The 21,658-nt window shown below is 38.5% G+C and overlaps 2 protein-coding genes and 1 long non-coding RNA gene across 7 annotated transcripts in view; 1 reads left to right on the top strand and 2 right to left on the bottom strand.

The window, feature by feature from the left end:
• The window catches only part of CPLANE1 (ciliogenesis and planar polarity effector complex subunit 1), a 65,316-nt gene extending 50,292 nt beyond the window's left edge, over nucleotides 1-15,024 (bottom strand). For 3 of the 4 annotated variants that reach the window (XM_054054235.1, XM_054054231.1, XM_054054230.1), the window contains exons 1-14: nucleotides 14,986-15,023; nucleotides 12,866-13,006; nucleotides 11,897-12,032; nucleotides 11,587-11,706; nucleotides 10,517-10,746; nucleotides 9,979-10,085; nucleotides 8,307-8,463; nucleotides 7,409-7,512; nucleotides 7,077-7,259; nucleotides 5,402-5,651; nucleotides 4,181-4,333; nucleotides 2,486-3,246; nucleotides 958-1,142; nucleotides 210-290 (exon numbers count right to left, since the gene is read on the bottom strand). In XM_054054235.1, the coding sequence (XP_053910210.1) occupies nucleotides 210-290; nucleotides 958-1,142; nucleotides 2,486-3,246; nucleotides 4,181-4,333; nucleotides 5,402-5,651; nucleotides 7,077-7,259; nucleotides 7,409-7,512; nucleotides 8,307-8,463; nucleotides 9,979-10,085; nucleotides 10,517-10,746; nucleotides 11,587-11,706; nucleotides 11,897-12,032; nucleotides 12,866-12,946 (2,548 nt within the window). In that variant the 5' untranslated portion in view covers nucleotides 12,947-13,006; nucleotides 14,986-15,023. Of the gene's footprint in view, nucleotides 1-209; nucleotides 291-957; nucleotides 1,143-2,485; nucleotides 3,247-4,180; nucleotides 4,334-5,401; nucleotides 5,652-7,076; nucleotides 7,260-7,408; nucleotides 7,513-8,306; nucleotides 8,464-9,978; nucleotides 10,086-10,516; nucleotides 10,747-11,586; nucleotides 11,707-11,896; nucleotides 12,033-12,865; nucleotides 13,007-14,985 lie in introns of all 4 variants that reach the window. The other variant, XM_054054232.1, reaches the window with a different exon arrangement.
• A 273-nt stretch (nucleotides 15,025-15,297) lies between these two features.
• LOC128850425 (uncharacterized) lies at nucleotides 15,298-17,904 on the top strand. Its single transcript, XR_008447854.1, has 3 exons — nucleotides 15,298-15,412; nucleotides 17,368-17,461; nucleotides 17,557-17,904. It is a non-coding gene; the product is annotated as an uncharacterized LOC128850425 (long non-coding RNA).
• Nucleotides 17,905-18,345: 441 nt separating this feature from the next.
• NUP155 (nucleoporin 155) overlaps nucleotides 18,346-21,658 on the bottom strand; it is a 35,914-nt gene continuing 32,601 nt past the window's right edge. Inside the window, exons 34-36 of one of the 2 annotated variants that reach the window (XM_054054775.1) lie at nucleotides 21,190-21,326; nucleotides 20,393-20,493; nucleotides 18,346-19,143 (exon numbers count right to left, since the gene is read on the bottom strand). In XM_054054775.1, the coding sequence (XP_053910750.1) occupies nucleotides 19,005-19,143; nucleotides 20,393-20,493; nucleotides 21,190-21,326 (377 nt within the window). In that variant the 3' untranslated portion in view covers nucleotides 18,346-19,004. The remainder of the gene's footprint in view (nucleotides 19,144-20,392; nucleotides 20,494-21,189; nucleotides 21,327-21,658) is intronic. The other variant, XM_054054776.1, reaches the window with a different exon arrangement.

Raw genomic sequence — 21,658 nt, forward strand, 5'->3', positions numbered from 1 at the left:
CTGATATTAAAACAGAAATGCATGGAATTTTTCAGGGATTAATCACTTCGGTTATGACCAAACTTTGTTCAAATCTCAGTTTAATTTCAGATATGCATTCGTTATGTCTCTTGCTTCCTTTTTTGTGAAAGGCAGAGAGTCACAAGTAACTACATAAATTAGTTATACATCTTAGCCCCTCTACCCCCAAAACAGATTTTATCCCTTACCTTTTGCTTTGATTTCACAAAGAGATCTTTTCCACATGTCCACGGATTCTCTGTATGAGCCTAAAAGGAACTTCTCCTCACCTATAATTCACATATACAACAACTGAAAAGCCTTACGTAGTTAGTTTTACATGTGCAAAACAGACTTGTGGTGGGAGAAACAAATGGGAAGCTGGGCTTATTGGTGTGGAACCAGAAAGGAAGACAGGAGGATAGGACAGTAATGTGTAGGAAATTATGCTACAACACACTGTTGGCAAAATGAATAAGCTAGGTTAATTCCATTACATTAGGTCAGGTTACACTGAATAATATACATAGTTGAGGCTTTCTACGTTCATGTACACAAGATGCTCATGCTCAGAGCGATCACATGAACTGAATAGGATTTCTACATAAAAACCCATTAAGAGGCACACTGTGATGCCTATCTACTTAGGAGGAAATAACTCATAACAAATGACATCAGAATTCAGATCCTGAGTCCTCTGGGACATGATTCAAAGCAAGCAGAAGTCAATATAGTCATTATTTAGCTCAACAAGCTCTTAAGATTATCATACAATCTACAGGCATACTGGGACATGAAGTATTTCAGAGAGAGTTCTTATTAGAATTTTAACTTCTTAAATATTAACTTCTTAAAAATCTGGTGGTCAGTTACTGTCATTAAGTTGGACTTAATTTTCCTAGTAGTCAGTTAACAACGCAACTACCCAACATTTGTAGCTCTGTCCAAAGTACTAACCAGATACAGAATTAATCTTCAAATGATGTTCTAAGGCCATTCCTGAAGACTGAAGGGTGGCTTGTATATGACTTAAAAGCTTTGAGACAACAGACTCCTCTTCTACATTCTTCTTCATTTTTCTGTTCAGCTGCATCTGATACCAAAGCACTTTCTTATACAATAATCGCCACAGTACAATCAGCCTGGAGTTCAAGAAGTATAAAGTTATGAAAATCATCAAAAGTTAACAAGATTATTTAGATTGATTTCTTATGTCTTATAGTCGGCAATACATCTGAAAACAAAATTATATTTTATGTTAAACCTACTTTCTTGACTTCAACTGGGGGAAAAAATGAAATACTTGTTTGCCTTGTTTTTTGACCAATAAATATTGACTATTCGGCATTTGCATAAACACAACAATCTACTTCAAGCACCCAAACACACTCAAAATTAATCCCTTGCTATATAAAAAATGGGGGGAAAAATATCCTAGATAAACCTCTAAATAAGTTATCAGTGTCTTTTAAATTGTATTTTAAACTTATTGAAGAAATATATTTTACTGCAGTAACATTAAATTTGTGAGCTTTAGTGCCTCTTAGGTTCTAAATCTCTAGAAAGAGCAGCTTGCTCACGTGATTAACATGCTTGGATTCATTTGAGTTCTGCAGTAGACAAATCCTACAGTGACAACGACAGACTTTCCCAAAAGCTGCATACTACACTTCAGTTTAAGCTTCTTTAAAGTTTATGTGGCCTAACCAGCACCAAGTACAGCGGGATGACCACTTCCCTAATCCTGGTGGCCACATAATTTCTAATACAAGCCAGGATACTGTTGAACTTCTTGGCCACCTGGACACACCGCTGGCTCATGTTCAAGCAATAACCCCAAGTCCTTTCCCGCTGGGCAAGTTTCCAGCCACTCTTTGCCAGGCCTGTAGCGTTGCACAGGGTTGTTGTGACCCAAGTGCAGGATCCAATATTGAGCCTTGTTGAACTCCACATACAATTGGCCTTGGTCCATCAATCCAGCCTGTCCAGAGCCACCTGTAGAACCTTATACCCTCACAAAGATCAACACTCCTGCCCAACTTGGTGTCATCTGCAATCTTATGGAGGGTGCACTCAAACCCTTCACCCACATCATCGATAAAGATATTAAACAGAACTCACCCAACACTGATCCCTGGGGAACACTACTTGTGACCGGCCACCAAGTGGTTTTAACTCCATTCTCTACAACTCATCAGGCCCAGCCATAAGCCAGATTTACACTCAGTGAACACTAAACACATCTCAGCCATGAGCATCCAGTTTCTCCATTAGAATGCTGTGGGAAACCGTGCCAAAGGCTTTACTTAAGTCCAGGGAGACAACACCCACAGCTTTTTCCTCACCCACTAAGCATGCCACCTTGTTGTAGAAGGAGATCAGGTTAGTCAGGCAGGACCTGCCTTTCCTAAACCCATGTTGACGGGGCCTGATCACCTGGTTATCCTGTGTAATTTCGTTTTTCCAATACAAAGATCTTTCATACCTTTTTTCTGTTTTAGCATGATGGTTTACTGCTTGAGGTGGCTCTCTAAGCAGAGATTGGAGTGAGCTGAATTGCTGAGTAGTACCTTCATCAAAAACTAGGAAAACAGGTACAGTGAGGGAGTCGAGTTCCACAGGACCATTTCCACAAGGAGATGCAAACAAATTCTCATACTGTAGTATGCACACGCTACTTAGAGTGTCAGAAACCATTTTCAAAAGACAGAAGCATGCCAAAAGGTTTTCTGAGAACAACTGATCTGCTTTCTGTATAAGCATCAGTTTTATTGTTTGTACTGTCAGCTTTGCCAGGTGTCCAGTCAGACTGGCTCTTGAATGCCAATGCAAGAAAGTTAAACACTGATGAAAATATTTTAAGACATACTGCATCCAGTGAGTATTCTTCACAGACTTATTTAAAGATGCATTCTTGTTTAGCAAAGAACATTTCACAAACTGAAGAATGTTAAAAAAATGGATAATGCAGTTCACTGTGTAATTCAGCAACATATCTTTCTCTTCCACATTTTTTGAAATCCCAATATGCCAAGCTGCAAGGAGGTTTTTCTGAATGGAATATAGGTCTACTGATAATTTATCTTTCTCTTCAGTATTGTCTTTTGCGTGGATAGTATCAAACATTGATGCAAATTCTATGTAGCCTTGATCCGCTTTGCCAACAAACGAAGGGATTCTTTGGCTATTAAAGCTGGAAGGGCTATTATAAAACTGCTTGTCATCATCCGATTCTTCTTCATAGTCCTAAATCAGACAAAAAAAAAACCCCAAACGAACAGTTTAATTCAAGTCTATTGAGAGAGACTTGCAAGAGATAGCCTGCAAGAGATCACCATTTAGTCAGTCTCAGAACTGAAATCTTTATGCTTAATTAACTTGCTTAATGACTAATAAGTTTAGCTGACAGCAGTTTCCTTTTGATCTCAAACTCAATGTAGCTATTTGGAATCGTTTTGAAGACAGAAATTAAATCACCTAACAACAACAATAAAAAAATTGCACTCTAATTACACACTACAACAGTGGTTTTTTATACCAGAAAATGAAACCTTGTCCTTTATTAAGCCCAGAGTATCAGTAAGAGGTTTTGACAGATACCCATAAGACGAAAAGAACATTCAACAAAAGCTTATAAACTTTTAAAGAACAAATCAAAAACCAAAAGAATGAAATGGAGTTGGGAAAGGCTGCAAGGTAACTTTGATCACAAAGCCATTCTTCCAAAAGACACGTACAAATTTTGGAATTGATGAAGAATCCTCTAAAATTATGGGTATCAATTACCAATAAATATCTTATTTACTAAGGATAATAACACTGTACTTTACAGCCCCAGTATATTTAGTAGTGTAATGTTACATTTCATTATAAAGTGATGCTAGAGTATTGAACTATAATAAACAGATGTATATGTAGATTAATATGTATGTTTCAAAAAAATCAATCCACTGCTGAAATAAGATGATCAAAAATAAAAATGAAGTATCGGTTGAGAAAAATAACCATATTCTTCATACCTCTACAGAAAATGAGAATTTAACCAATATCGAATTACTTTAATTGTACCTAGTAAGAGCAGACATACCTACACTACTTAAAAAAAATACGTCTTTACATTTAGAATATCTTAAAATTAAATTACTTGCATAATTACAAGTGGAAAAATGCTATTAAGTACCAGTAAATCCAAGGTTTTCTCATTCGTTTCTGTTGTATCCTCTTCCAGGAATTTCGGAATGGTGGAAAGGATGGAACTTTGGTTTTGAGCGTGTTTTAAAAGCCTAGCTTTTAAAGACAACAGTGACTGTAAACACAGAGGTCTCCCTTTAGACTAGAAGAAATAACAATGACAAAAAACATATTATCTGTCACTAGGAAGATCAAACCAGACACTTTCTAAAAAGACCAAGGAAATTGGTCCCTTCTATAAAAAGCTTCAGTTTAAAGTCCCAGACAGAAAAGGAGAACAGTACACTGGACATATGTCGCACAGAAACAAACTATCATCTGCCCGTGCTTCAGCAATGCAGTTTTCTCAGCACTAGACAACTCTACTTTGCTTTGTGCTGAAACAATATGCTTTCATGATCTCTGAAACAATCCTACAAGTTTGTCAGTATGTAGTGCTTTCTTACATTCTTACTAATAACATATGTTTTTAAATGCTCAAATCCTCTCCCACTCTTTTAGCTTATGCAAGAGTACCATCATAACTCCCTTCTCAAAAAACCCAAAATCCAAACTGAATTGGAAGAGAAGTTGCATTCCATCAGCAAATGCAAAAACTCTGAACTTATTATCTATTATATCTTACGTGGTTTTCAGTAGTTGTAGGACCTCTTCTTTCAAAGGTTTCCCTTCTCCTAGACTTATCTCAATTTAGAAGTGACAAAAAAAAAACCCAAAACAAAACCAAAAATGCTTTCAACAAGCTTTAATTGAGGACACATGTCCATAGCACCCCTGAGACTGTTGCTGACTGCTCTAAAACAGCAGCAGCCTAAGAAAGAGAGAGATTTTGCAGAATCCTTTTGTATTGTTCTGAAAAGATGAGTTGGTCAGAGTAGCATAGTACTTGTTAATGCTCTGAACCAACTCTATAGATACAGAAATCTCTGTTTCTTTTACAGTTCCAGAAAAATATATAGTGACAGTTAAGACTGCCTTTTACAACATTTTACTGAAATGTCCCCCAGATATTAAAGGAATACAGTTTTAAAGAAAACGTGTATTCATTGTTTTCCCGATCAACACTCTTCTCAAAGTAGCTTTATAATTCACATGAATTTATACAAATATCACAGTAAAGTAAATAGAGCTTTTCAGTTTAAAAATCATGGGGTTTTAATACACATGAAGTTTTTTTACATAAAGTCTACAAAATAATTCACAACCCTACCTTGGAGTTCAGCAAACTCAAACGGACACTTTCAAGCCGTTGGGTTGAATCAAGCAAAAGGGATCTTATAAATCCTGATGGTGAAAGGTTGTTAGGCAACCTAAGCACTGTTATCATGTATCCATCAGAGACAATGAGGTAGGGTAATCTTGAATGTGAAGCAACAGAGAATCTCTGTCTCATAAGGTCACTTTCAGAAGCTGAAGAACCAAGGGACTGACTAGAGTCTTGACAACAAGACTGCTGCTGTCTAAAATAAAGATACACGGAGAAAAAAAAATAAGCAACTATCGTATGTAATAGTCATGAACAGAATAGAAAAGAAAGAACTTACAAACATTTAATACCCCCTCTAGACTCTGATCCACCAGGTCGAATCAGAATTCTGAGAAGTGTCTTAATTTTTGCATGATAACTCTGGATAACGCTATGCTTGTAAAATGCCACTATTTTGCTGTATTTGCAACTTTCTGAGTTATAAGAAAAATAATAGCAGCTTACAATATTCTCTTACTATTTTGTTATTAAATATTATATGTTTTTTTCACAAATTGACTTTAAATCTCTACAGCTTTCTTATCTAGCTCTCATTATGCATGACAAGTGCTTGAAGATGAAATTAGAAGTAGCTTCTAATGAAGTCATGTATGAAAAACCAAAAAAAAATCCTCAAGGCCTTAATTCTATTATTCCAGAATCAGTTCAGATATTAAATAGAAATATTTTACATCAACACGCAATTCTTCTCTTACAAAAGAAGTCTTACAAAGTCTTTTCTTACAGAGAAAACACTCCTAATTGAGTTCCAGAAAGCTGCACTGTGCATAGATTCTACTATCACCCCCATAATGCTTTGAAATAATGTGCAAAATTAGTCTGGGTTTTTTTTATTTCTTAATAGCCCAAAAGTTAGTAATTACATGAAAATAGTTCAAAAAATAACCAAAATTAAGGCATTCTAATATATTCTAGTATCTGATTTTTCAACCAGTTTAAGATGCTTTGAATGTTTTCATGAGATGTTACATTATATACTACCCAGCTTTAGTCACTCAAAATTCATAAGATTTAAAAAAAAAATATTAAAGCTTAGATTCTATTTCCTTTTTTCCTCCAGTTATTCAGACTGTGTTACTTTCTGGAAGTTTCAATTTACACTAAAACATGTTACCGGAGATTCTTCTGTGCCCCCATGCAGCAAGCAGCATAATCTGAAAATTTCTATCTGGAGTACTCCTCAAAACCACTTTAAAAGCTAACTAATAATACTTACTGTCCACACAAATATGTTATTTACAAATAAATGATGTGGAAATGTGATATTAAGTTCTAAAGGTAAAATTAGTGAGCAGAGAAATACCACTGATTTAAAATAAACCTGCAACTTTAGTACTTCTGTAAGTTTCTTCTTACATCAAAATAAATGCTATTTTTAATTACTACTCAATTCAAAAATTTAAAAAACCAAATCACTTAATATATATTTACATCATCACAATGCCAATTTTCATCATTACAAGTAACAGAAAAGAACTATAAATGAGAAACAGATATGAACAAATATGACACATGAAAAGCAAAAGAGCGAATTTGAAAGATGTTTATGTAAAACTTATATCAGAAACTAAGATCTGATGATACGACAAAACAGTTAAACATTTTCAAAACCTCTTACTTGCATGTTATTAGTGGATGAAATGGAATAAACTCTGCTGGTCCAAATTCTACAGAGCAGCCAGTAGTAACCAAGGTCAGCAGTTCACCCATACACGTCAACAAAATCAAAGATCCACGTTTTAACATGCAAGCCAAGAAAAGGCTATCAGGAGTCCAACTCATATCGCCAACCCAGTAAGATCTAAATTGGGCAGGAAAAAATATTTCTCTGTTGAATTTCTGTTTCAGAAGCTTAGCATATATTAAAAAAAAAAAAAAAGACACAAGGAAAAAAACAAAAAAACACAACACAAAACCAAACAATCCACAACAGAAACATGAATTACTGACCTGATAAACTTAGATGGGACTACACTGTGCTTGCTACTACAACCTTTAAGGCTACCCAAAACAGTTGCAAAATTCAATGTGTTTAAAAACAAAATGTGAGTGGCCTAGAAAGAAAAAGTAAATGTCGATGAAACATAAATCCTTGTTCCAAAATGTCATTATTGTAAAAAATAATTTCTATTAGTAAGTTATGTATTATATTTGATATACTGGAAACACTATTACACATGAAAGTGACACTGTACTTCAATATTTATTACTATTTATTTATTAATTTCAATAAGTATTTATGCATTTGAAAAATAATTTAATTAGAGATTATTGTATACTAAACATATAATTTCATACTCTTTTTAGCCTAACTTCTTCTAAAACTCTCAAAATAATGCAAGATCACTCCTTTACAGTCTTGCTGGTGAATAACAACTGGAACTTTGAAGGACTGTATCATCCAATCCTGGCACACTAAATAAGCTGCTCCATATTCCCTGTCATCATTAGCATTAAAAACGACATTACGATTTAGCCTCTTAGTTGTTAGAGGGAGTAAAATTATGAATTGGGAACATAACCTCCAGTACATGTTAGGCTGAGGCTCGATTGAGAATCATTCGCAACCTTTGCAAATACAATGCACTAATTGAAATTAATTTCTTTTTTTTTTCTATTTCTCGGAAATTAGAAATTATAGAGGGATTGACATGGATTTCCTAACTGAAAAACAGCATTCAAAAGATTACAAGTTGTGGCAGAAGATTTTAGCTATGGAGATCCATGTGAGTACAACCACACATATCAACAAGAAAACACAAAAATCACTCCTAAAAATGTGTTATTAAATCCTTTCATATTCATTCAAACTGAACTATTAACTTAAATGGTCTACTGTCTTTCATACCTTTGGATCAGTTTGATTAACAGCAACTGCAAGTGTAAGTCCATCTCTAGCAAAGGCACATAGCAAAGCTCCTCTTGACTTTACAGATGCACACAGAGGAACCAAATTAACAAGGGAACAAGTCTGCTGTACCCAGTGGATCTGGTATGGCAAAGAACTGAATACCCAAAAAAGACAACAGAACCAAGAGGTTACTCAGTTAGGCTAAATGGAATGATTCATATATAGCAAATACTATGCAAAACAAAAACACATACAGCGTGAATAGTTTTTCATGCTACTTTTCTTCAAAAACCTTTGTATTTGCCTCAGTTTAAAAAATATGCCTGAGCACTGAGAATTATTTTTATGGGACAGGAATTTGGGCTATACGTATAAAATGTGCAAATAAATATAGATTAATGGCATATAATTAAGGCACTTGGATTCTAGACAGGAACAGTTTCCTCAGCTGCTATAACAACATCCAACATAGGAATACTCAAAATCTGAAAACGAAAATCAACAGTACGCTGCTCTGAACAAGGAAGGTCATGGGAAGCGTTAAAAGTCAGGCTGGACCAGGCTTCCAGCAACTCGACCTAGTGAAAGCTGTTCCTCTCATGGCAGGAAGGTTGGACTAGACAATCTTTAAAGTTCCCTTCCAACCAAAACCATCCTATAATACTAAAAAGTTTTAAAATATGATAGAAAACACAGGAAAGATTCCAATTGGTATCATGCCACCTAACAGACAAAAAATAATAATGAAAAAATAAATTAACCATTCAAAATAAAAAAATGAATTAATGTTATGCTCTATTTAACTTTTCATATGAGCACAGAGGCATTACTGTGCTACTGAACTGAGTGAAGAACAGAGCAAAGAGGACATAATATCTAAGTCAGTACGATAAACGGCATCATTTAACAAAAGCAGTAGTACCATGTCAAGCGTCCGGCAAAATTCTAGCAAGTTACTCAAGTTATACCTGCAGAGGACATATCCATTTAAATTCAAAACATACACGTATCTCAATTATGAAAAGGAATGGGCTATACGTGGACTCAGGATTATTATTCAACTGCATTTTTAAGTGGTTGTATCAGTGTTACTATTTCAGTACCTGGCCTCAGCCCATGAAAAGAAACACAGTCTTACATAGTATAGGCATAAGAGATGGAAAGGGGAACAGAAAAACAATTAAAATATAGTAATATGCATAATTAAGAAGAGACAGAGGTATTCAGGGCATTCATGGCTGCACAGAATGCATTAGTAACATACGAAAAATAAGAAAACGAAACTATTAGTATGATCTAGAGAACTCCCTAGTGCTAATACAGACGTGCATGCAGGCACATGTACATACACATAGCCACCCACATACAGTGATAAATACAACTCATTCTTACTTATGTGTAAGTTAATACTGAAGTATGGAATACGTTCAAAAATGCTGTTACATTAACCACATCTGAGTGCTTGAAAATTACAGTATTTGTTCATATATGCAACTATAATGTAGCATGTGATGAACACACGCATACATAAGTAAGCGCTTGTAACCATAGCCTGATTGGACCTAAGCATAAATGTGTTCAATTGCAGTTCTGAATCCCAGCTCTAAAGCACTTCAGAATAAAAATCCTCCTCTTAAGCCAATGTAATTTCAAATATTTTCAACCTTACCTAATATATTTAAAGCCATTTTCATGCCACCGAAGAATCAAAAACGTGAGCACCAAACATTCTCCAGAGTAAAAAACGAAAGAGCATAAGCAGCAATCACCCAGTATCTGTGGAAAAATCCCACAACTATTATCAGAACAAACTCAAACGTCTGGTTAAACACAATCTTATCTCTAATTATTTATATTTTTAGATGAATACCTACTACAATTCAAATAAATAACATAATTACAGAATCACATAATTATAGAATGGTTTGAGTTGGAAAAGACCTTAAAGATCACCCAGTTCCACCCCCCAGCCATGGGCATAATGTCGTCATTCAGAAATAGGAAGGCTGGAAAAAATATTGGGCCAGATAAACTCTGATCTGATCCAGTATGCCTGTTCTTATGTTGTTATTAAATCCAATATGAACTAAACAATTAAGCCTACACACATCACCAACAAGGAAGAAATTGCTCTCAAAATTCACTGTAGCTTCTGTGGCTCTAATTTGCTTAAGAGATTAAATGATTGCATCAGGGCCTATTCTTACCTCATTTTGTATGAAAGCAGCATGCACTCCTATTTCTTTTTCTTCAGTAGAAGGCAACATGACTGACTCATCAGGCAAAATTTGTGTCCAATGTCCAGCAGAAGAATTTTTACAAGGGGCTGTATTTTCGTGTTCTGTACTCTCCCAAAAAAAGACACATGCTGTGGGAGTAGTTAACAGTACCTTTCTGCCATCTCCAGATACATACAAGTACAATCGCATTAAACACTCTAGGAAAAAAAAACACAATGTGCCAAATAATTTGTGGTCCTCTGTTAGATTTAGATTCAAATAGAAAGGAGAAAGGAATTATTTTTTTTCACTATCACAAAAAATCCAAGCCACCACATTTAGTAGCTTTTCTTCCCAGCTATCATCACTGATACTAGATCTTGGGCAGCAGTAATGTCAGATGAGATGCCTATATTTTATGTATTTTATGATTTGCATTTCCCACAAGACTCAACCATTACAGTTGTTACCCCAAGATCACCTTTCTTGAAATTCGCCTTTCACGAAAAGAATTCACAAATGCATGAGTGAGCTACTATTTATTACCTTCAGCACCTAAATGCACTACCGATCTTTCCTGAAATTACAGAATAGCTGTACAATACTTCACTTTACAAGCAGATATCAGTGTGATTATGCGATGCATAACAATATTTGATAAATTAGTTTGCAAATATGTCTCTTTAAATTATTGTCTCCAGTTATTATCATAAAAACCTGCCTCGAGAATAAACTTCAAATTATGTGTACAGTGTCTACATGAGATGCTCTAAGATATTCACACCTCAGTAAGGAATGCTTTTCTATAGTTAAAGACTAGCCATTAAAAAATAAAATATTTACTGTATTTAAAAATAAACTACTATTTACAGGAGATCACTAAGTTAAAAAAAAACCTGTACCATTCAAGTGTTAAAAAGGACATTTGTCAAAGCTTAGCTAGCATACAAATTATACAAATACAAAACAAATGAGAATATAGCTTAACACTTAACAAAAGGAAAATCACTTTCGCTCTATTCCATTTTTCAAAAGAGTAATTGTAAAAAACCCTCTACCTTGAGCTGCTGCAACTACCTTCCTAGACTCTTCAATCGCTGGCACAATTTTCAAGCAGTCTTGATCTTTATTCCAAAGAAATAGCTCTCCTGTTTTAAGTATTCCTGCCAACCAAGCACCTGTGTTATCAAGGGAGAGATGTTTTGAGGAACATTATTGAGCAGTACTTAAAATTACTTCCCTTCCTCCTAGCCACAGTTCTAAAGATGACAGTGAACTGGCAGATCTTTTAGACATCGTACCCTTCTAAACTGTTACAACAACAAATAAAGTAACATGAGTTTATCATACATAAGTATGATACTTAACCATTTCTTGATGTTGTTAAAACAACCACATTTTTCAACAATGACTGTAGCTGAGGGATTTTCTTCTTTGTCTTCCCTGATGTCAGGTTAATTTCATTTATCTGTTTATCATCTAGAAGAAAAACTGCCTCTTTTTCCTGTGGAAACAAAAAAAAGAGCATTTTGATTTTTAAAACACTATTTTCTATGTAAACCTGCAAAATAATGCAGAGGTAAAAAATGTTGGGAATATATAATTTAAAAAATATACGTATATTTCAGCAGCAATTGCCATATTAACTCCATTCCCTGGTATATCTGCTCTACAGCACGATACCATATCTAGCATCAGCCAAAGATGAATTTAGTTCACAGGTTTCAAACTGTCAAACTAATTCTACAATCATTATTAAAAGTTCTTTGAAGTACCTCAACTGAACTACCTGCCAACAAACAAGAACAAAACAACAAATTAGACAGAAGTTATCTTTTCTTGCAGCACTTAATTTAGATTTTTGCCAGTTTCAATGGAAGAAAGAATTGGCCTTATACAGTTACCTACTTAAATTCAAATTATATATCAGAAGAGAGGAAAAAAAATTATTCTCCTTTTATCAAAAAATCTTAAAGAAGCATATCTTTCAATGGATTGAGGACTGAATGGGAAAAAAAATTTTGTTCACCACTTCCAACAATGTATTTTAAAAAAGGTTATTAAAAGCTAGAACCATCAAAAAACCAACCTCATATAAGGCACAAATCTTTTGGAAAGAAACAGGCTCCCCATTGTTTATCCAAGAAATTCTGAACCTCCAGCTTCAAGTCAAAAAGACAAAAACACTAAGCCCCTTATAACGCTTAAGGGGTATGCTCGAATCACTTACTGAGGCTTTTTTACCCTCGTCCTTGTAAACAGAAGTGCAAAGTAACATATAATTTAAAAAACTCTTCTTTGCAGGATTTTATTTAAATAGAAGCTCATTACACTTACCTGTCCAATCCATGCGATGCGAGGCCACGGCTTTCTTTGCTTGATACTCGTAGAGAGGAGAACATCTAACTTAATCTCCATTCTTATCAAACGTCTAGGTAACCATTATAAAGAAAAGCAAGCAGTGGCGCTTTCACATACCTAGAAAGAATTGCAAGAAACAAAAAAGAGATAATTTCTTATTTAGGAGTTGGAAGCAGAAGACTGCTTATAGTTATGACAAAGTCATAACTTTATAGTTATGACATAACATTATAGTTATGACAAAGTCATAACTATAGCAGCTTTCTGTTCATCACAAGCATATCTGATGCTGATCTGTATATCCAAACTAAAACAGCTATTCCCATTCCCATAGCTCACTGGCTATTTGCACTACACCCATCCAGATTGCGTGCTTGTTCCAGAAGGAGCTAAGAAAAAAGGAGCCACGACACAAAGTACCTGGTTGAAAGCTCCAAAAAGGAATGCAGAAAGCAAGGAAACCAAAAAGCAGCCTCCCAAGCACAAGAGGGCATCCTCACCTTGTAGCCTCCTCAGACCATGGGCTGACAGAGATGGTACAGGACAACACACAGCTCGGGCCATGGGGGACAAGGGCAGTGTGGGACACCCCACACCTTGGGCAGAAGTGTGACAGAGAGGGGGAGGCACACCCCGTAGCTCGAGGTGACAGAGATGGTGCAGTACAGCGTGCCACATACCTCAGGCTGAGGGGGGACAGAGGCAGGGCGTAATACCCCACAGCTGGGGCTGAGGAGGGAACAGGGGCAGTACAGCACACCTCACACCTCAGGGTGGCAGGTGCCGGGGCTGCAATGCACCCCACCCCTACAAGGACTACTGCGGCTGCCCCACACGCTGGGGTGTCACTTGGGGGGCAGCGCCCCATGAGAGGCAAAGCGGGAGGAGCAGATTCTCCAGAATGGGATGGGTGAAAACAGACCTCCCTGGTGTGCGTGTGCATGCCCGTGGGTGTCTGTGTGTCTATGCCCCTGTCTGCGTATGCATCTGTGTCGTGTGTCTGTCTGTCTGCATCCGCGTGAGTGTCCGTCTGTGTGCATCTGTGTGCCTGAGTGCATCTGTGCCTGTGTGGGTGCATCTGTGTGTCTGCGATTGTGTGTCTGTCTGTCTGTGTGTGCGTCTGTGTGTCTGTGACTGCGTGTCTGTTTCTGTGTGCCTGTCTGTGTGTGCGTCTGTGTGTTTGTCTGTGTCTGCGTGTCTGTGACTGTGTGTGTCTGTTTGTCTGTGTGGGTGTGTCTGTGTGTCTGTGACTGTGCATCTGTTTGTGTGGGTGTGTTTGTGTGTGACTGTATGTCTGTGTCTGTCTATCTGTGTGGGTGCATCTGTATGTCTCTGTGCGTCTGTTTGTCTGTGTGTGCATCTGTGTGTCTGAGTGCATCTGTGTCTGTGTGGGGGCACCGGGGTGTGTGTGTGTCTGTGTGCCTCTGTGTGAGACTGACTCTGTGTGTGTGTGTGTGTGTCTGTCTGTGTGTCTGTGAGCATCTGTGTGTCTGTGTGCATCCTTTCAGGTAGTTGTAAAGAGCAATAAGCACAAGTCTGACGAGGAGCGGCTGAGAGAGCTGGGGTTGTTTAGCCTGGAGAAGAGGAGGCTGAGGGGAGACCTCACTGCTCTCTACAGCTGACTGAAAGGAGGCTGTGGAGAGGAGGGAGCTGGGCTCTGCTCCCCAGTGACAGGGGACAGGACAAGGGGGAATGGCCTCAAGCTCCACCAGGGGAGGTTCAGACTGGGCATCAGGAAAAATTTTTCACAGAAAGCGTGATTGGGCACTGGCAGAGGCTGCCCAGGGAGGGGGGGAGTCGCCTTCCCTGGAGGTGTTTAAGGGATGGGTGGATGAGGTGCTGAGGGTCATGGTTTAGGGAGTGTTAGGGATGGTTGGACTCGATGATCCAGTGGGTCCCTTCCAACCAGTGATTCTGTGATTCTATGATCTGTGTGTGCGTCTCTGTGCCTGTCTTGCGTGTCTCACACCCTGCCCCGCGTCCCCCGGGCGGCGCAGCGCTGCACACCGCCTCCCCGTCCCCCAGCGGCCGCGTGGGGCCCAGCCCGGCCCGGCCCCGCCACATCCCCGCGCCCCCTTATCCTTCCCGGCACTCACCAGCCGCGCCCGCGACGCAACGAAGGGACGGCGGGGCGCATGCGCGGTGGGTGCCCTCGCACAGCCCCGCCCACTCTCGGTAGCCCCGCCCACGCTCTCCATGTAGCTCCGCCTACAGCGTAACCATCGTGTGTCGTAGCTCCGCCCACCATGTTACCACGCCCCCTCATAACACCGCCCACATCGCCATTAGCTCCACCCACCACGTTGTCACGCCCCCTTTGTAACTCCGCCCACTATGATATCACACCTTACCGCCCACCGGATGACAATAGTCCAGCCCATCACCCCGCCCCTACGGCCCCGCCCACACTGCCCGCTCGGCGGCCTGAGGAGCCTCCGGGGTGCCTCGGGCGCATGCGCAGTGCCCGGGAGGTGCCGGGGTCCTTCCGGGACCGCGCGTGGTCGTCGGACCGGAGGGAAGTGGGTACGGGCGCAGCGGTGCCGGTCAAATCGTTGGAGCTGGTGATCTAAGAGGTCTTTTCCAACCTTGCGATTCTATGATTCTGTCAAACGCAGCCACTCAGGCGAAATACAGGCTTTAGAGCCGGCAGACTGTGGCTTTGTGTCCTCTGGAGCGAGGCTCCCATTCCCTACGGCGGCTCTGCTCTTAGAATCGTAGAATCACGGAGTAGTTTGGGTTGGAAGGGACCTTAAAGATCATCCAGTTCCAACCCCCCTGCCACGGGCAGGGACATCCCACTGGATCAGGGGCTGCTCAAGGCCCATCCTGGAACACCTCCAGGAATGGGGCAGCCACAGCTTCCCTGGGCAACCTGGGACAGGGCCTCACCGCTCTCATGGTGAAGAAGTTCTTAATGTCTGGCCTAAATTTGCCCCCCTCCAATTCATACCCATTCCCCCACTTCCTGTCACCACAAGCCTTTAGGAATAGCCCCTTTCCAGCTTTCCTGTAGCCCTTTCAGGTACTGGAAGGTCACTATAAGATCTCCTCGGAGCCTTCTCTTCTCCAGGCTGAACAACCCCAACTCTCAGCCTGTCCTCATAGGGAAGGTGCTCCAGCCCTCCGATCATCTTTGTAGCCTCCTCTGGACCTGTTCCAACAGCTCCATCTCCTTCCTATGTTGAGGATTCCAGAACTGGACACACTATTCCAGATGAGTCCTCTCTCACAAGAGAGGAACAGAGGGGCAGAATCCCCTCCCTCTCCCTGCTGGCCACGCTGCTTTGGATGCAGCCCAGGACACGGTTGGCCTTCTGGGCGGTGAGCGCACGTTGCCGGCTCGTGTCGAGCTTCTCATCAACCAGCACCCCCAAGTCCTTCTCTGCAGGGCTGCTCCCAATCACACCATCCCCCACTGTGTACTGAAAACGGGGATTGCCCTGACCCAGGTGCAGGACCTTACACTTGGCCTTGTTGAACCTCATGAGGTTCTCACAGCCCCACTTCTCCAGCCCGTCCAAGTCCCTCTGGATGACATCCCGTCCTTCCAGTGTGGCAACTACACCACTCAGCTTGGTATCATCCACAAATTTGCTGAGGGTACTCTCGATCTCACCATTTAATATCATTGATGAAGATATTAAACAGCACCGGTCCCACAGGTCCCCTGAAGGATGCCACTTGTCACAGATCTCCATCTGGACTTTGAGCCACTGACCAGTACTCTTTGAATACTCTTGTAATTTCATAGAATCATAGACTGGTTTACGTTGGAAGGGACTTCAAAGCCCATCCAGTTCCAACCCCCCTGCGATGGGCAGGGACACCTCCTCCCACCAGACCAGGCTGCTCAAAGCCCCATCCAACCTGGTCTTGAACACCTCCAGGGAGGGGACATCCATGACTTCTCTGAGCAACCTGTGCCACTGCCTTACCACCCTCACAGGAAAAAGTTTCTTCCAATTATGTAATATACATCTGCCCTTTTGCAGCTTAAAACCATTCCCTCGTCCTATCACTGCACTCCTTAATAAATAGCCCCTCCACAGCTTTCCTTTAAGCACTTGTAAGGGTGCTATAAGGCCTGCATGGAGCCTTCTCTTCTCTAGGCTAAACAACACTAACTGTCTCAGCTTTTCCTCATACAGGAGGTGCTCCAGCCCTCTATCATCTCCATGGTCCTCCTCTGGACTTGCTCTAACAGATACATGTCTTTCCTGTGCCGAGTTCCAGAGCTGGACACACTACTCCAGATGAGGTCTCACGAGAGCAGAGTAGAGGGGCAGAAACCCCTCCACTGACCTGCTGGCCACACTTTTGATGCAGCCCAGGATACAGTTGGCTTTCTTGGCTGCAAGTGCAAATTGCTGCATCATATTGAACGTCTCATCCACCACCCGCTCAAGTCTGTCTCCTCAGAGCTGCTCTCAGCCTGTTCTCTGCCTATCCTGTATTTGTGCTTTTCTGCCTTTCCTTAGCCACAGTCTTGATTGAGAATGAGTAGCACTGGGACAGAAGAAAGTGAAAAGACCACTGAAAGTAATCATCCACTTATAGGCAACTTTGTTAATGGTAAGTTGGGCTCTGTTGGTCAGTTTCTTCCCAGTACTTGTCACTTTTGTTTCGCCTACTACACAAATCCAGACATTTCTCTCCTCTGATCTCAGGTTTTCACATCCTTCAAACTCTGGGAAACAGAACTTTTTCCATTCAAGGACAGAGCAAGTGCTATGAAAACAAAAGGCGATCTCTACACTGAAGGTACCTGCAAATATCTGAAAAATACCAACTGTAATTCTTGCAGCACTTTGAAACATTCTTACTTTGTAGAATTTAATATTGGCAGAGGCACTGTTGTTCTATCAACTGGAAAACAAACTTACAACTGACTGAAACCCTTAAGAATGTACCTGTCAATTCACAGGGAAATAAATGTAGTGGCTGTACTTTAAACAAAACTTTAAAGCATAGAAAATATCTGCTAGTAGATAACTTGCATGTAAATAAATTTCTTAATCCATAGTTCTTTTTTCCTATGTTTTTTTTTCCCCCAGCACTTGTGCTATGTATTGACTACTCCTTGTCCTGATTAAAAAAGACAATAACCTACTCTATAGGCATGATTTGATTTTATCCCCACTAAGCATCTGTCTAAACTCTTTACTTACATGAAGTTACGGGAGAAAGACTACTGATGAGCATGAACTGGTAATTTCTTGTGCATGCTATATAGAGTTCTTATTGTTGAATATGTAAATAATCAGAGATAAAAATTTCCTGGAAGGATGAGATTTTAAAATCTTAGAAGCATGCACATAGGGTGGTGTGCAGCTATGCTCCTTTTAAAGAATTTACAGAATTTAGTACGTGTGTATCTACAATGAAAGTAGACAGAAGTCAGTCCTTGACTTCTTTATTCAGTTTTAACAAAACATATTTATTAAAATGAAATAGGGAAAACAATTTGAAGGGGTTTTAATACCGTTTTATCACTTGCAACACAAGTTACATTGCTAGTTACTGCAGTTTCATCTCAAACTGTTTTAAAGAGGAAGGCTGTGTTTAAAGCGACTGCTAGGAAATTATGACCAACTTCATTGCTGAAAGACCTGTCAATAAACTCATGCAGAGCGTTATGACTGCATCACTACTGCCGGGTAAGACTACTCTGAGAACCTGACTCATGATAATGTGCTTTTGTTATCATCTTGCCTTCTGCAGTTGTCCTTTCTTGTTTCAAACAGCTATCAAGTAGATTTTACTTCCTAGTCTTCTCTAATATTTTAAGTAAAGAAAAATAAAATATTTTCCAAATATTTTTAATCTTCAAGGGAATGATCACACAAAGCACTTTATTTCAACAGTATAAAAAACCCCTCCTATTGTTAAAAAATTTGGTAGAAACTCCATTTGTCACATGTACATTCTACAATTTGTAGATACGTTTAGAATAGCATGAATACAGGCCACACAATTAATAAATGCAGCAGGAGATATAACTTTCTCAGAATTTCCCTCTGATGATTTGTTCTTCCAGAGACTCAGTGCAGACATCTGAACTTGTATATCATAGTCATTTAATATGAGCTAATGACTCTTTTATTGTATTAGTCAATCAGTGAAGCCGTTCTAATTTAGCCTGTAGTGATTTAAAATTCCCAATAGTTGTCTGCACCGTTAAAGTCGGGCTCATAGACTGAAGTTCAACCAGGTAGCAACTAACGGCATCCAAGCAAACATTTGTGAATGGTCGCCTGTAGAGAAAACACATAATAATAATGAGCTCTTTTTTTTCTTCTGTGTATTAGAAATTATCTGAAATAGTAAATGATCATTCTTTGAGATTTAGTGGAATAACATATCAGCAAGTTATCTGTCAGCTGCTTTTAAGTATTTAATGATTTATTAGAAAAAATATTTTTTGAAATCTGGTCCTTGTGACTAAGGCATAATCAGAAAATAAATGAACAATTACTATTTATCTGATATCAAATACAAATAATAACATGACAGTTAATAGCAACACAAATATTTACTTTAATATTTAGATATTACTTTAGCTATGAATATAACCAACGTATAACTTAAAAATTTCTATCTAAATTAATATACCTAAAGTTAGTATCAACTTACAACAATTTAGGTATTAATAGCTAAGTAGACATGAAAATTAGACAACATTCACTAAAGTTCTAAGAAGTTAAGAGTATTTAAATCAGCTAACCATACAAGACAAAGAAGTGAGAAAAGATAGATGTAAAACTCTGTATGTCAACATGGGATATTTACATGTATCTTTTCAAGAGAATCAGAAAAAGTTACGGTTAGAAGACTTACCAGGATTTTTCCTAGTTCTGCTCACTGTTTCTGAGACAAGATTGGTCTGACTAAAATTGGTCTAGTCTATCCACAAAAGCAGCCAAAGCTGCAGACTCCATAACACACAGGCAACTTCCTCAAGTACACAGCTATTCTTCTACCTAGAAACTTCTTCTAATATGAAACATATCTCCTGTTGCAGACTAAACTGAATTTTAGTCTTGGAGAATGATTCATCACCAGCCTCTTAAAAACAATTTGGAAAGATCTATCCTTTTGTTTAGTCTTTTTTTTTTTCAGAATAAAAGAACACGCTATTTCTAGCTTTTCTTCATTAAACTGTTTGCTGTTTTATTCACAAAACACACAATTCTTATTTTTTCCTCACTTCTTCCAGATTCTCTCAAATTTGCCTGTACTACTTCTTAAAGTACATTGCCAAAATATACAAAAAAATGCTCTCAGTTCTCCTGAACCTTCAGTGAATTAGAGAAAGTTATCTTTATTGAAGTACTTTAGAGGGAGACTCCTCAAGTTTCTACCAAATGGTTTTTAATGAAGAATCTAATAATCGCTGTTAGGAAAGAATAGATTTACCCAAGAGAAGAAAATACAAGTTGTGGGGATTGCTTTAAGATATTTTGTATTTTTCACTATTTATTAGGATAAAGTAGACTTTTTTACCTCAGAAGAACTTTGCTTGGATCTTGTACATATCCTGACAATAATATATGAATACACTCTAAGAGGTGTAAAGGCTTTTTCATTCTATTCCAGTAAGGGTCCTAAATAAAAAAGATCAAGGAGACAAACATTAAGGAGACAAGAAAAAAACGGAAGTGTATATGTACAAACTGCTAGTTGTGGATTTATTTATTCAAAAATATAAGAAAAATATTCTATTTATATTAAGGCTATATTTAAAGACTATTCTGACTTTTTTTGACTAAAACATACATGAATTTAACTCAGTTTTCCACTACCTAACATTCTGCAAAGTAATAGAAAGGAAGCTCTGAATTCCTCACACTACAAGGAATCTGGGTAAAAAGAACCAAATCAACTTTTTAAGTCTGTTCCACAACCCTGACGTGAAAAACCTGAGTTCATATTATTTGTACCTGTTGCATCAATCAGACATCAATTAGCAATAAAGCAAATTTTAATCATTAATAGTAAACAAATAAAATTTAATATATTCAAGATATGTTGTTCCTTCTACACCATAAAAATTCTAATTCTATTTAATCCTAAATCATCCTTAGGTGAAGTAGAAGGATTAACAATTTTAGTATTGAGGTGAATAAAATCAACAGTGGGGAAAAAAAAGCAGCATTAAGAGCCTTTAAGTAAAAAACAAAGAAAAACAAAAGCTATGAGGTTGACATTTTGATATTTCACACTTTATTTTCTTTCTCACTAAAGACAAATCTTGATAGTAGTTGAAAACTGTATGTTTATTCTGTGGCTGTTTTCCTTACCCGTGCTTTAAACAACTGGTCATACACTTCAAGCAGTCTTGGCAATGGCACTCCAATTTCTTGCATGGTACGTGTTACAAAACCTACATCCCAGTTCAAAGTGCAGACCTGTTGCTCTAGAAACTGCACTATAAAGTCTGGAGAAGAAAAACAATGAAATGTTCAGAATCCAACTCGTTAACTGGAGTCCAGCAAAGAAAGGCATTTGTAAGAGATTTACTCCAAGTTTAATTTTCTGTCTTGCACACAGTTGGTACCTTTCTCCTGTTGAGAACATCTAACAGTTTCCCTTAGTCCACACTGATGAAAGGATATGCACAATGTAACTACCTCTAAAGATGGAATTAAACTATTGGCAATACATGACAGAGATTACTCACACGAAGTATTTCATTACAGTTCTGCCAAGGAACTATGCTGTTAAGTTTCTATTTGTTTATATAATACCAAGTAGTCAAAACATGTATCA

The sequence above is a fragment of the Cuculus canorus genome, chromosome Z, assembly GCF_017976375.1.
Source record: "Cuculus canorus isolate bCucCan1 chromosome Z, bCucCan1.pri, whole genome shotgun sequence".
Classification (NCBI taxonomy): Eukaryota; Metazoa; Chordata; class Aves; order Cuculiformes; family Cuculidae; genus Cuculus; species Cuculus canorus.